This window comes from Mauremys mutica, chromosome 9, assembly GCF_020497125.1.
Source record: "Mauremys mutica isolate MM-2020 ecotype Southern chromosome 9, ASM2049712v1, whole genome shotgun sequence".
NCBI classification, from domain to species: Eukaryota; Metazoa; Chordata; order Testudines; family Geoemydidae; genus Mauremys; species Mauremys mutica.
The window spans coordinates 17,051,347-17,065,888 of record NC_059080.1 but is presented as its reverse complement, the minus strand read 5'-3'; the positions used below and the strand labels follow the sequence as shown (position 1 = coordinate 17,065,888).

At 41.1% G+C, this 14,542-nt stretch overlaps 1 protein-coding gene across 2 annotated transcripts in view; it reads left to right on the top strand.

Annotated features, from left to right (window-relative positions):
* LOC123377618 (synaptotagmin-like protein 4) overlaps positions 1–13,344 on the top strand; it is a 63,209-nt gene extending 49,865 nt beyond the window's left edge. For both annotated transcript variants that reach the window (XM_045030730.1, XM_045030731.1), the window contains exons 16-18: positions 3,727–3,932; positions 9,254–10,394; positions 12,803–13,344. In XM_045030730.1, the coding sequence (XP_044886665.1) occupies positions 3,727–3,932; positions 9,254–9,399 (352 nt within the window). In that variant the 3' untranslated portion in view covers positions 9,400–10,394; positions 12,803–13,344. The remainder of the gene's footprint in view (positions 1–3,726; positions 3,933–9,253; positions 10,395–12,802) is intronic.
* The last annotated feature ends 1,198 nt before the right edge of the window (positions 13,345–14,542 follow it).

The window sequence follows — 14,542 nt, the reverse complement described above, 5'->3', positions numbered from 1 at the left end:
ATAGAGTTTGGGGTCAGCAGAGGGCCTCACGCTAGGGTTAAGGTTAGGACTTTCAGGGCATGCACAGCTACAGTTAGGCCAGAAAAGGGCCCTGGGCTACGGTAAGGATTAGGAATGGGGTAGGCAATGGCTCCAGGGCTAGGGTTAGTGGAGCCAGCAGAGGGCCCCTGGCTAATGTTAGGATAGGTGGCAGAGGGCTCAGGCTTGGTTTAAGGTTGGGATCCGTGGGGCTTGCCTGTCTACAGTTAGGTTTGGGGCTGGCAGAGGGCCCCAGGGCTAAGGTTAGGGCTGGCAGAGGGCTGTTGTGACAACTGGGCCTACAGATTTATGCTAATTTGTGAGTTCAGCTGTGAACAATGAGTGAAAGTTCATGAAGTGTCACAATAACCTGCAACAACAAATGTTGTTATGGGGAGAGTTGCAAAAGGAAGACAGAGTGACTGAACTGCTCCAAACAAGAAGGCATACTGATATAACTCAAGGACTGTGTTATGCCTGGTAAACAAGACCATGTGCGATCAAAATTGATGCGTCAGAAATTAGGCCTAATTGGTGGACAAAATAGTGAAAGGATGGGCTATTCCTTTGGGGGGTGGGGATCCTTTTTAAAAAAAAATTTGGAAGGAAAAATTGGCTACTGGAGTGAACTTCACCATCGTGCCTGCCACCCGCACCATTTCCTGGGAACCCAGGCCCTCTTTATTCTAATACTAAGAGTTATCCTGACCAGACTGGGTCAGAGAGAGGAAGAAAAATGACATCCCCACCTCTGCTGGCTTCAGCTAAATCCTGAATACCAACTGCAACATGAGACTTTGTCCCCCTTCTGTCTGTTCTTTTCCTTCCCCACCTTGTTCTCATTCCTGTCTCTCTCTCCTTCTGTCTGATAAGAGTCTGGCCTAGTCAGCTAAGACTGTATATTTTGCAACACTGCTGCAAGCCTGTGAGCAGAAAGAAGCAGTTAAAAGCAGTGCCCTAAGCAGCTTGATGCTGGTACAAGTTTGCCAATCTCAAAATTGCTGGTAAGACTGTTGTGGCAGGTTCAGTCACAGAGACCCCCTCGGGACTGTCACCCGATGTGCTGAAATTACCTCTGAACCAGTTTTCCCTGCCAGCTTGGGACTCCAGAACCCTGCCTTGTTGAGCCAGACACGCCAGCCTGTTGCAACACAGACCCAGGTCCTGGGTCCACGCCCCCAAGGCTGCAGACTTTAACCAAAAACTGCTCAGCAAGTTACCTATCTCCAGCACCCAGACACCCAGGTCCCAATGGGGTCCAAATCCATTTTACTCCATATAAAGCTTATACAGGGTAAACGCATAATTTTTTCACCCTCTATAACACTGATAGAGAGAGATGCACAGCTGTTTGCTCCCCCCCCCCAGGTATTAATCACTTACTGTGGGTTAATTAATAAACAAAAGTGATTTTATTAAGTATAAAAAGTAGGATTTAAGTGGCTTCAAGTAATAACAGACAGAACAAAGTAAGTCACCAAGCAAAATAAAACAAAATGTGCCAGTCTATGCCTAATAAATTTAAGAAACGTTTTACAGGTAAATCTCACCCCCAGAGATGTTCCAATAAGCTTCTTTCACAGACTAGACTTCTTCCTAGTCTGGGCCCAATCCTGTCCCCGGTACAGTCCTTGTTGGTTCCAGCAGGCACCTTAGGTGAAAAGCAGGGGGTTTCTCATGAGTGGGACCCCCCCCTTGTTCTGCTTCAACCCCTTTTATAGCTTTGGCCCAAGGGGATCCCCACCCTTCCTTCTAAATGGAAAAGCACCAGGTTTAAAATGGATTACAGTATCCTGTGGCATGGTCACATGTCCTGTGAGACCTCCTCCTTCGAGGGCTGGCCCACACATACCCAGGGAGGTTTGCAAGTGAACAGAGCCATTTACAACCAATTGTCTTAGTCAATGGGAGCCATCAAGCTTCCAAACCACCATTAATGGCTCACGCTTTGCATAATTACAATAGGACTTCAGAGTTATACTTCATATTTCTAGCTTCAGATACAAGAATGATACATAAAAATAGGATGAACACCCTCAGTAGTTTATATAAGCTTTATAATGATACCTTACAAGAGACCTTTTGCATAAAGCATATTCCAGTTACATCATATATACATTCCTTCACATATTTCCATAAAACCTTATGGAGTGCAACATCACAACTGTGTGCTGTGCCTGTTTTTTGTTTTGTTTTGTTTGTTTTTCCAGCTGTGAGGTTGCAAGAATCAAAGCCGGAAACAGAAGCTACGTTTTCTATCTTTGCTGTTCTTTTTGTTTCTCCTGTTTTTCATTCATCTTGTTTTTTCTTCTAGGAAACAGGATCAGACTTTAATAACAGCAATGACTGCTCCAGCCCATGTCTACTAACTTCTTCTCTTTTCCCCAAAAAGGACAGTTACCATGTAAGAGACTAAGGAGGCTACTACTCCTAAAATCTCTCGAGCTAAAGGGAACAAGAGATGGTGTTAAAGTGAAAGCCTTATTTAATACTTTACATTTCAGAAGCTTTAACTGTTTTTCTTCTTTTCTGTATCTTTATTAAAGGATTTTTAAAGGTGGACTTGCCATGATACTAAGCAGGCTGAGGTTTCTGTATCCCAAACCTTGTTTAATGTTGGACAGTGACAAGGTCTTCAACACCTTTTGACCCTTTGGGCCCGTATGTTCCACCTAAATTAATACAACAAGGCCCTGGGCTAGGATTAGGGGTGGGGCCAGCAGAGGGCCCCGGGCTCAGGTTACGGTTGGGGCTGGTAAATCTTGCTAGTCTAGAGCCAGGGGTGGGGACTGTATGACTCACTGAGCCAGAGTTGGAGCTAGTAGGGCTAGCTGACCTATTAGGTGTGGAGCTGGTAGGGCTTGCCAGACTAGGATTAGAGTTTGGGGCTGGTTGGGCTCTCTGGGATATGGTTAGGGTTTGAATCGGTAGCGCTTTCCAGGCTCGGGTTTGGATTAGAGCCATTAGGACTGGGACTGGAAGAGATCTGTGGTCTAGGGTTGTGGTTGTGGCCGGAAGAGGGCCCAGCCTAGGGTAGGGCTGTGGCCAGTGGGGGTCCTCTAACCAGGCTAAGGTTTGCGCTGGTAGGTTTCACCATGCTAGGTGTAGGGTTGGGGCCAGTAGGTGTTTGTTTTTGGATTGAGGCCAGTAATTGTACCAGTGCTACTATTGGGTGTATTTCTTGTAGGAATCCCTAGGCTTGTGTTAGGGTTGGATCCTGTAGGACTTTCAGTCTTGTTTAGAATTTGTGCTGAGATGTGATCCAGAACTATTATTAGGATTGCTGCTGGATTATTAAGTATCACAGTAGTTGAGGTCTTGTGCTAATGTCCGTTCAAGACATGGTTTATTTAAAAAAATCAAATTTATTTTTTATAAACATAAAATGAAAATGGATAATTTTTATAAATGCTCACCAAATCTTTACCAAAATCATCAAATTTTAAAATGGATAAAATTCTTCATGAAAACTTTCACTTTTCAGATGGAATCTTATGACAAAAAGTCTGTCATTTAAAACTTTTGACTATCTAATGTCTCTAGAGACTAGTTGTTAAATTGAGACAAAATTTCCCCTAAGCTCACAATTGAGGAGTCTGTGGACCCAGGAATTTGGTTCAGATCCATCCTTACCAAAAATAAAACCAGAAAATAGTTTAAAAATGTGTTTTTCTGCATTACATGATGTATTTTTTTCTCCTCACTAAGCTACGTGCTTCCAGACACCAGTAAGAAGAGTTACCAGAAGACCAGAGTTATTAAAAGAGACCCAAACCCTGTTTTTAATCACACTATTGTGTACGATGGGTTCCACACAGAAGATCTGAAAGATGCCTGTGTTGAGCTGACTGTGTGGGATCATGAAAAACTAACCAATCACTTCCTCGGAGGGATCAGGCTGGGCCTTGGGACAGGTAATTGGATCCTTATTTGAGTCAGTAGATTTTTATTTATTTATTTTTTTAAAACTAAATTTTGTTGATTATTGTCATCGCTCTACTAAGCCATAGAACATGATGGGGTCTTCCAGGTCAGCTTCATGTAGGAGGAGACATCAGTGACGAGTGTGGCTGTATTCAAAGTGTAATTTAAATTTACATGCACACACCAGTCCTGGGTCAGAGGTGGTCACAAATGGCATGCTGGCAAACCCCTCTTTCAGGAATCTCAGCCCAGACACCAATATCCCTTCCAATGTTCTCATGGGCTAAAGTGGGATGGCGCTGCTCCCGGAGGTTGGGAGGGTGGGGGAGTTGCAGAGAGCTTGTCCTACACTCACCCTGATGCAGTAACTTCTGTTGCAAGGGGCTGGCTGGGCTCTGCTCCAACATTCTGAGCATGTGCCAGGCTCTGAGAGGGGCCAGGAAAGGCCCATGGGGAGGCAGACGTGGTCTCAGAGCAAGGAGCAAATTAGAGCACGGGAGGAGGAGAAGCAGGTTGCAATGCCTGGAGCAGGGAGTCAACCGGCCAGCTCAGCAAGACAGGAGCCATTTCAACCAGGACAGGGGGTTTTATAGGTGAAAGCAGGACAGTCCTGCAAAACCTGGGACTGTTGGGAGGTCTGCACTAATACCTGGATCCTAGGAAGCAACTCCACCCCAAGAAGTGGCTCTACTTCTGTTTGCAACAGCTCCCCCAAATAAAGTGCAGCACTTCTCCATTGTCTGAATAGAGCTTGCACATTAAGAAAAAACTTGTGTATCAGCACCACTGGGTAACTTCTTCTATAACAATATATTGAAATTTACAAGTGAGACCAGTAATGAATACCTTACAATCGCGTTGGATGCACACTGGGTACTCAAGGTGCACAGTCAGTGCTGAGACTATGCTAGCTGGAAATAAAGCACAAAATGGAAAAGTGTAGTCTGCTGGACATAAATATTATTAGATGTATTTGGATCACAGTAGTGCCGACAACCCCCCACTGAGATTGGCACCCCATTGTGCTAGGTGCTGTATAAACATATTAAGAGACAATCTCTGTCTCAACGTTTACAGTCTAAGGTCCAAGTCAGGCAGGCACTTAGACATGTGCCCAACTTCAAGTGTGTTATTTTGGCAGGATTACGACTCTTAAAGTCAGGGACATGCTGATGTATTCTGCCAATTGGCTCCTAAATAGACCAGATAGACAAAGGGTGGGATATAGCTGATGTCCATGTTTCTGTACCAAGATTTCTATATGGACGTCCATTAGAAATTGTGTTTTCTGACACAGTGCTTCGCTGCCCTTCACTTGGATAGTCGTCCTTTGTTGCCACTTCGCTTCAGTTTCCATCTTACTCCCCCCCCCCCCCCACAGCCCTTTTCAGGGGGCGATCTTCATAGAATCTTACAAATGAATGGCTGGAAGGGACCTTAAGAGCCATCAGTCCAGCCCCCTGCTCTGAAGTAGGACTAGACCATCCCTGACAGGTGATTGTCCAACAGATTCTAAAAAAACTTCCAGTGTTGGGGATTCTACGGCCTCCCTTGGAAGTGTGCACCAGAGCTTAACTGCCCACTCTGTTAGGTTGTTTTTTTCCCAGTGCCAAGTAAGGTGGGACAAATACCTCCTGTAACTTACATATGACACTCCTGTTCATATGCCCCAGAATGACATTAGCCTTTTTTTTTTTTAAACTTCATCACATTGTTGACTCGTATTCAATTTGTGATCCATTATAATCCCCAGATCCTTTTTCAGCAGCATAGCCAGCTAGCAGCTAGTCCCCGTTTTGTAATTGTGCATTTGTCTGGGGGGGTTTCCTTCCTAAGTGAAGTATTTTACACTTATCTTTATTGAACTTATCCGGTTGATTTCAGAAAGATTTTTCTAATTTGTCAAGGTCACTTTGAATTCTAATCCTGTCCTCCAAAGTGCTTATGGCTCCTCACAGCTTGATGTCATCTGCATATTTTATAAGCCTACTCTCCACTCTATTATCCAAGTCATCTTGCCTTTAACACACATAGTTGACCTTTATAATCTCTGCATTAGGAGGCAACATTTTAATCAACATTATTGATGCTAAAGAAATGAATTCCATTCTGTTAATCTGTTCTGTGTCTTTTTCCGGTGGTGCTCGTTGTGGGTTAGCTTGCAGCATGTCCCACATTTAGGCCTTGGCAGATTTTATTTTTCTACATGAAACTGATAAAGTGCAACAAGTATAACTCACAAAGAACTCTAAACTGCATTCATTTATTATTAGACCAGGAAATTGTTACAGGAGGCCTTGCTGAGAGGGAAGAGGCAGAGGAAATTTCAGTGGGTTATAATACAGGATGAACAGTTCCCCAGGGGTTGTTTTGGAAAACATTTGTAGCAGTTGGAAGATCTTCCTCTCAGACCTACTTAACAGTGTGGGACTTGCCAGCACACCTTCTGTTTTCTGTCTCCTAACATGTCACCAAGAGTGTTATGAAGTTCCCAACTATGAAATAGCAGCTACAACAAGCTAATAAACAGTTTCTAAAAATACCACATTCAGGATTCACTGTTGCCAATATGATATGGTTCAAATTCAGACATTTCTCTGGTTGGCAGTGTTATAGAATCATAAAAGTATAGGACTGGAAGGGATCTCAAGAGGTCATCTAGTCCATTTCAACCCCACCCCCATGCTGAGGCAGGGCTAAGTATATTTAGACCATCCCTGACAGTCATATGACTAACTTTGTTTTTAAAAACCTCTAGTGACGAGGACTCCACAATCTCCCTTGATAACCTCTTCCAGTATTTAACTATCCTTATAGTTAGACATTTTTTCTTACTCTCTAACCTAAATCTCCCTTGCTGCAGATTAAGCCCATTCCATCATGTCGTAACTTCGGTGGACATGGAGAGTAATTGATCACCATCCTCTTTATAACAGCCTTTGACATACTTGAAGACTGTTATCGGGTCCCCTCTCAGTCTTGTCTTAAGACTAAACATGCCCAGCTTTTTTAACCCTTCCTCAGAGGTCAGGTTTTCTTCACATTTTATCACTTTTGTTGCTCTCTCCAATTTGTCCACATCTCTCTCAATGTATGGTGCCGAGAACTGGACATGGTATTCCAGCTAAGGCCTCAGTTACCTCAATTAGCCTTTTTTTGCACCTGCATCACACTGTTGACTCGTATTCAATTTGTGATTCACTATAAGCCCTGAATTCTCTTCTGCTATACTACTGCCTAGCTAGGTACTACCTATTTTGTAACGTTGCATTTGATTTTTTTTTCCTTACTAAATGCAGTACTTTGTACTTGTCTTTATTAAATTTCATCCTGTTGACTGCAGACTAATTCTTCAATTTAAGATGATTTTTAATTCTAATACTGTCCTCAAAAGTGCTTGAAACCCCTCCCAGCTTAGTGTCACCATCCACAAATGTTCTTAGCAGTCTCCTCTCCCTTATCCAAATAATTAATGAAAGTATTGAACAATGCCAGACCCAGGACTGACCCCCGAGCAATCCCACTATATACACCTTCCCAGTTTCACAGTGAACCGTTAACTACTCCGAGGATGATCTTTCCACCAATTGTGCATTCCCCTTTTAGTAATTTCAACTCAACCCCATTTCCCTAGTTTCAATATGAGAATGTCATGGGAGACTCTGTCAAAACCCTACTAATATCAAGATCTGTCGAGTCTACTGCTTCACCCTGTGCACTAAGCCAGGAGCCCAGTCAAAGAGGGCAGTTAGGTTGGTTTGGCATGATTTGTTCCTGACAAATCCATGTTGGCTGCTACTTATCACCCTATTATCCTCTGATGCTTACATATTGATTATTGTTTGAACTTAAAGCCAAGTGCTAGGTAAATGAGAATTGCCAGAGTAATTGAATTGGAATTAAATGTACACATTCTTACAGTATCAGAAACTTGATTCCTATATGAAAGAAATGTAGGCCAGAGTGTAGCTCTGGATTGCTACCAGATAGAATGCCCCAGGATTCAGTCATATTCTGAATGAGTCCTAAAAAATCTTCGTTCATTCACATTCATATTTTGATGCATCTTTAAAGTATACTTGTACTTTGTAGCAAAAACGACTGTTGCTGCTTGGACACTTTTTTTTTTTTTTTTTTAATCAAAACAAAACACCAAATTCACAATTTTGATCATGTCTAAAAATCGCAATAATGTCAATGTTCATTGCATCCCTGTTAAAGGTCTGTACGTTTTAAGGGAGGCTTTTGGAGAAATTGGGCTTGTGCCTTATTTTGCTGTTTCATTGTTATCTGTTTATCATTTTATCTCACACTAGCACCCAGAGGCCCAAGTTTGGATTGGGTCCCGGTTGCCTTGAGCACCGTGTAAACATACAGAGGCAGTCCTTGCCCAAAATGTTCATGTTATATGGCTCAATCCTGCAGACACTAAGCATGTTATAACTTTAAGCAAATGGGTAATTCTTTTGACTTCAATGGGGCTACTACTTGTGTGCTTAAAATTACATGTGTGTAAAGTGTTTGCAGGGTAAGAGCTTAAACAGAGGAATCAAATGGCGGGTGGTGGAAAGGGATATAATATAAAAGTAAAAGATGATGAATGGTGATGACAGACACACAATATGCCAAAAAAAAAAAAAGTGTGAGTTTTTTAAACTTTTTTTTTTTCTGCTTGGATTTTTACCTTTTAAAATATCAGGAATGTCAAGTCTGGTGTTCACTTGCTTTGCTCCAAGCCCTGGGGCCTCCGCATGTATGCATTCTGAGGTCTTAGGAGTCAATTAAAGTAGGGCTGTTAAAGATTTAACAGCATCCTTTCTACAAAATGTTCATTAAGCATTGGTGTTAATACACATTTAACAACACCAAAAGGTTTTCAACAGCCTGATTAAAAAAATCCCTTCTCTTATTAGCGCTTTCAGTCTTTTGAAACCTTGTGAGACCATCATTTCACTAGTGCTTCCAAGGTAGACAAGTGATGAATTGCTGGTCTAAAACAGGACACACACACACACTCACTCTTTTTAAAAACACAATTTTTAGGCCTTCTTTATGCATCAAGAAAGGCATGAGCCCAATATAATTTTTCTTTGCAAATTGCGTTTAAGGGACTTCTGACTTTGGGCACTTAAATTGGCTTTGGCCTGACATTCACAGTCTCAGCAGTGGAACAATAAGTGTTCAGGGTGCTCAGCACTCCTCAGGATTGGACCCCCAATGAAGGACTAGATTACATTTAAATATTTTTGCATGTAATAGAAACCTCTTCTGCAGCTCTTGCCATGATCACCTCCTTCTTGTTCTTTCTAAGGCACTAGCTATGGCATCTCCGTGGACTGGATGGACTCCACGCAGGAGGAAGTGGCCTTTTGGCAGGAAATGATGTCAGCCTCCAATGAATGGATTGAAGGATCACTGCCGCTGCGCTCACTGGCTGGGAGGAGGAAACTGAAATGAAACTTCTGTTGTACAATTAAAACTATGAGCATATTCATTAGAATTGGGAAGCTCCCCATGACCAGGGAACGGAGCCTCTCCCCTACCTGCACAGGTGTCAGGTTAATTAGATAATGATTGCATTGTGCTTTAAAGATGGTAGGTGCTAAGTGGTTTTAATCCCCCCCGTAGAGGATTTAGAAGATGCTAAGATCACGCGTAGCATCAGTTTAGCAAGAGGCCAATGGTTACTTTTGTTAATCATTTATATACTCTGTCTTAGCTTTCATTAGGCTCTCAGTACATTAGCAGGGAAGAAGTGTAAATTTTTTTTTTATACGGGGTTTATTTTGTTACTGGATTTTGTGCTGTTTTTCTGTGCAGTGAGACAGTTTGTAAAAAAGCTGCAGCTTGGCATTATCCATGTTCCCTTTCAAGTGGTACGCTTCATACCGGATGCAGGATTGCAAGCATCATCTCAAAATGGAACCTTTCCATCTGTCACTGATAATGTGGCTATGACTCAGAGGAAAAATCCACTTTAGATTTTTGAGATCCAAGGTGAACCTGCAGAAAGAGGACTGTTTGGAGCAGACAATGTAGCAACATGGCTAAGATATCAGAGAAGAATTCAATAAATTTAATTCCATACTGTTTTTATTTGGAAACAAGGAATGATGGTCTTTCAGCTAATGTACCAGCCCAGAACTTGGTAGATACAGGTTCTATTCCCAACCCTGCCACAAACTTCCTCTGTGATCTTGGGCAAGTCACTTACTTAAAGGAAAACTGCAGTGGAATAGAAATTAGTTTGCACTCTGCCAAATACAAAATATGATTAAATCACTGCTGGGCCAAATCAGTTCTTTCAAATACCTTGTGTATATAAAACATTAAGTATGAAATTAAGATGTGTAGCAAGCAAGCAGCCTTTCTGTCAGACTCATGAGGTGTATCAAGAAAGATCAAATCTTCAGCCAAGGAGAGGGAGGAGATCTTTGGACCTGATGGGAAAGGTAAGTATTCCATGACTGTACATACTGAACCAAAGTAACAAGTTACATAGTAAAAAGAGCTGGTGAAATATTCCACTGCTCCCTGTACCTCTGGCTACTTCTTTGATCTTCCTTCCTTTCTCTTGACTGATGACAACAAGTTGCGGTCTGTGTTGGAGTTATCATTAAATAGCAGCTTTTAGGGATTTTGCATCTATCCAGTGCATTTCAGTAGAGATTTTGCAACAATTTTAAATGCAGCTTTTTAATTTCCTCTTTAAATGTACATATTCTGATTAAATAGAATGATTTCCCTCAGGTACCAAATGGTCTCCTTATACCTATCGTTAGTATGGCCTGAGTAATCATATATACAAAATAAAATAGAGGCAATGCCACACTAAACAAAATCATACTTGCCTCATCCAGAGGCGTTACTCTTGGAGAAATTTCTGCTCTAGGTATCTGACCTTTAAAAGCAATTTGCAAGGCTGAGTAAAGCTGGTGGAGGGAAATCATGAAAACAGTTGAAGTTTGTTTTCCTTTTGAAGGGTTCAAAACTGATCCCTTTTTTTGGTTTTGTGGATTTCTTAATTTCTCCTTTTTTTTTTAATTATTTGTTTACCAAAGCACCTGTCTTAGATTACCACAGACTTTCAATTTACTAAAAAATAGGTCATAAGTGATAGAGAACATTTTTATTAAGAATATCAAGACAATTTTTTTTCACAAACCCTGAAAGTTAAGTTGATGTAGGTAGCCTTTTCATTAAATTCATTTTAGTAAAACAAAAGGTCAAAAGTTAATGTTAGAAAAATGTTGGCCAACTGTAGTGTTGAAGCACTAAGAAATACCCCATAGGAAAACAAGATCAAATGAAGAGAAAGAGATACTAAAGATTGTCTGAGTTGCAATCTGGTTCACTTCACTCACACAAATTATCCCATTGACTATCTCTGAAGTGTGAACAAAAGGAACTAGATTGGCCCCGTGGTTGGGATTGGCTCAATTTAAAATCTTAATTTTACTACCCTGAGTAGCCATGTTGGCTTCAATGAAGTTACTCAGAGTGGATTCAGATACTTTTACATTGAGTAATGCTTTACTCCATGGATAGTGCTATCAAAGTTGAGAAGATTACTCCTTGGCTAAGGTGCTACTAAACCCGAGTATGAAAATCTGGCCTACATAGGAGCAGATTCTGATACTCTTACTGTTTGAATGGTACCTTACTCTGAGTGGTCCCACTGACTTCTGTGGGACTATCTGTGGAGTGAAGTGCTATTTATTGTGAATAATGGGTATCAGCATTTTGGGCCATCATGTAAATACATACTTTATTTTTCCTTTCAGTAATTTACAGTGTTTGTACATTTGTGATGAATGTGCCAAAACCGCTGTTTACACACACATGAACTTTTCAAATTACTCTTTAAGTATTTATTTCATATTAGCATTAGCTCTACACCTAAGATTCAGTTATTTCCTAATATGGTGCCAACAAAGTGAAATAATCATTGTTATAGGGCCAAGTTCATCCCTGGTGTCGAAGTTTGGATGAGTTTGGCCCCAGATATTGTGATCTGTATATTTTTGTTTTGTTTTAAGGTTGCATTGGTTTTTGGGGGGGTGTTTTTGTTTTTTGTTTTTGTAAATTAAGCCCTGATTGATTTCAGAAGCTTTTTGTATTTATTAGCACATCAGCGTAAAAGATTACACAGCCAAGCATAATACAGTGGTAGCATAGTCATGTGTAATGTAGGAGGCCATATCTGCTTCACTTAATAAAATGAAAGCACTTTATCAGCAAAATGCAAGGCACTTTGTCACATGTTAGTGTCATACATAGGAGTGGAGGAACCTGTAGCAAATAAAAGGTTAATGGCCATTGGTATGTGTCTTACATTGACATTTGTAATCTGTGAATTCAACCTGTAAGTGGTAAAGTATCTAAATGTTATAGGCTGCTAACATGTTAACATGTGCTGCAGATTAATTTGGAAATAACAGACCAAAAGGCTTCTGATTGTATTTATTATTTTTTTGTATGATGGACTAAACAAACTCCCTTCAAGAGATGGGGCTTTTCTTATACATAGTAAATATATTTAGGTCCATAATTCCCCGGGAATAAACATGCAACTTCGTTGAAGTCACGTGTGTCTTTGCATGCAGCTGAAACCGAAGTTATGGTCCTTAGGGCAGGATCCTGCAACCCCCAATTACTGGTGGGACACAAGTAATCCTATAGTCCGGAGTAGGCCTGTGTGTGTGGGTTACAGGATCTGACCCTCTTTTAAATGAAAGTTAATATCTTGACTAGAGCTGGGCAAATTCTGCAGGAAAAACTCCCCATGACCATTCTTCTGCACTCCTGAATGAATGTGCTTTACTTGTGCTCATGCCTCTTTTGTATCTGCTTTTTGCAGATATCTTGCGAGTGAATTTACGAACAGGAGTGTTTTGCTCAAGTAGCAAATTTTTAATTTCACCAATCGCAAGATGTGCAGAGGAAGCCAGATTATAAGAAGTTTTGCTCCTCTAGTCAGGAAACAAGCATACCTTGTGACCTGTGTCTAATCAGACCTGCTCAGATTGTTAGCCAACTACTTGGAACAAACAGCTCCTGAACAATCTTTGGACAGATTACCAGCAATAATTCGGTGAATAATCTCGAAGAGTATTCAGGGAATCACTTTCTGTACTTGGATAGGAAAAGTCAACATTTGTTGAGTAAAGTATTTGCCCAGCTCTAATCTTGACCAAGACAGAGAAAAGCAAAACTGATCTTACTGTGAAACTTATAAGCTGAAGAGAGAAATATTTAGTAGACTCCCAACAACATAAATCTGTGTAATAAGATAGAGAAGAAATACTGTATTTTGTGGGCTGGTTAAATAAACCAAAAGGAATTTGTGAAACTGACCTCTGTGTGTGAAACAAAATCAATAAACCACACTTCAGTGCCTGATAAGTGTATATTCAGTGTAGTTGTTCTTAGTTACTAACATCTCCCCTATTTATTTACATTTTTCCCATCTCTAAGATATGTTAGTCATGTTTGGTTTCTGCAAGAGGATTGTTCCCTGTGGGTGTTGTTCATAGTGGCAGCTGATGACAAGAAGCTTGTCAGAAACACACTGGGTCACTCGTTAAAATGTCACACTAAAATATATTTGCAAAGACATTGTAAGGTAGGGGAAGTGTATGTTACACTCAACATCAACCATTGGGCATGAAGATGCCACTGCAGAGCAGCACCTGTTCCCACTGCAGCTAGTTCTATTTCATGAATGCCAGAAAAAAGCACTAGAAGATAATTAGATCAGTATAACTGAGATCTGAATTTTGACCCTTTCCTGCCAACTTTCAGATGCAGGGTTTTGACAGTGAGCTTGATTCTGGATCTTAGGGCAAGTAGCTCCATTGACGTTGACACCAGCATAAAAGTGGTGTGAGATCAGGCCGAACACACTAACAAGTTCTGCTTCAAAAGTACCAAGCAGGCAAAATCCTACTGAATGATGGAGCCATTTCTGAAATGGAGATTCCATCTGTATGTGGTCTGGGCTCCTCCATGATGTGCTCTTATATGTCTAGAAAACACCAGGCCTCAGGGGCCTTGCCTGATGAAATTCATCCTAGGGTACTTAAGGAATTAACTGAAGCAATCTTGGCACCATTAGCAATTATCTTTGAAAACTTTTGGAGGTGCTAGAGGACTGGAGAAGGGCAAACCTAGTACTTATCTTTAAAAAGGGGAACAAAGAGGACCCGGGAAATCATAGACCAGTAAGCCTAACTTCAATACCAGGAAAAGATAGGAGAGCAAATAATTGAACAATCAGTTGCTAAGCACCTAGAGAATAATCGAGTTATAAGGAATAGCCAGCATGACTTTGTCAAAAACAAACCTTGCTAAACCAACCTAATTTCCCTTTTTCGACAAGGCTACTGGCTGAGTGGATGTGAGGGGAAGGAGTAGATGTGATCATCTTGGTTTTAGAAAGGTTTTGATACAGTCCCACAGGCCATTCTCATAAGCAAACAAGGGAAATGTGCTCTAGATTAAATTACTATAACGTGGGTGCACAATTTATTGGCAGATCGTTCTCAAAGACCAGTTCTCAATAGTTCACTCTCAAACTGGGAGGGTGTATATAGTGGGC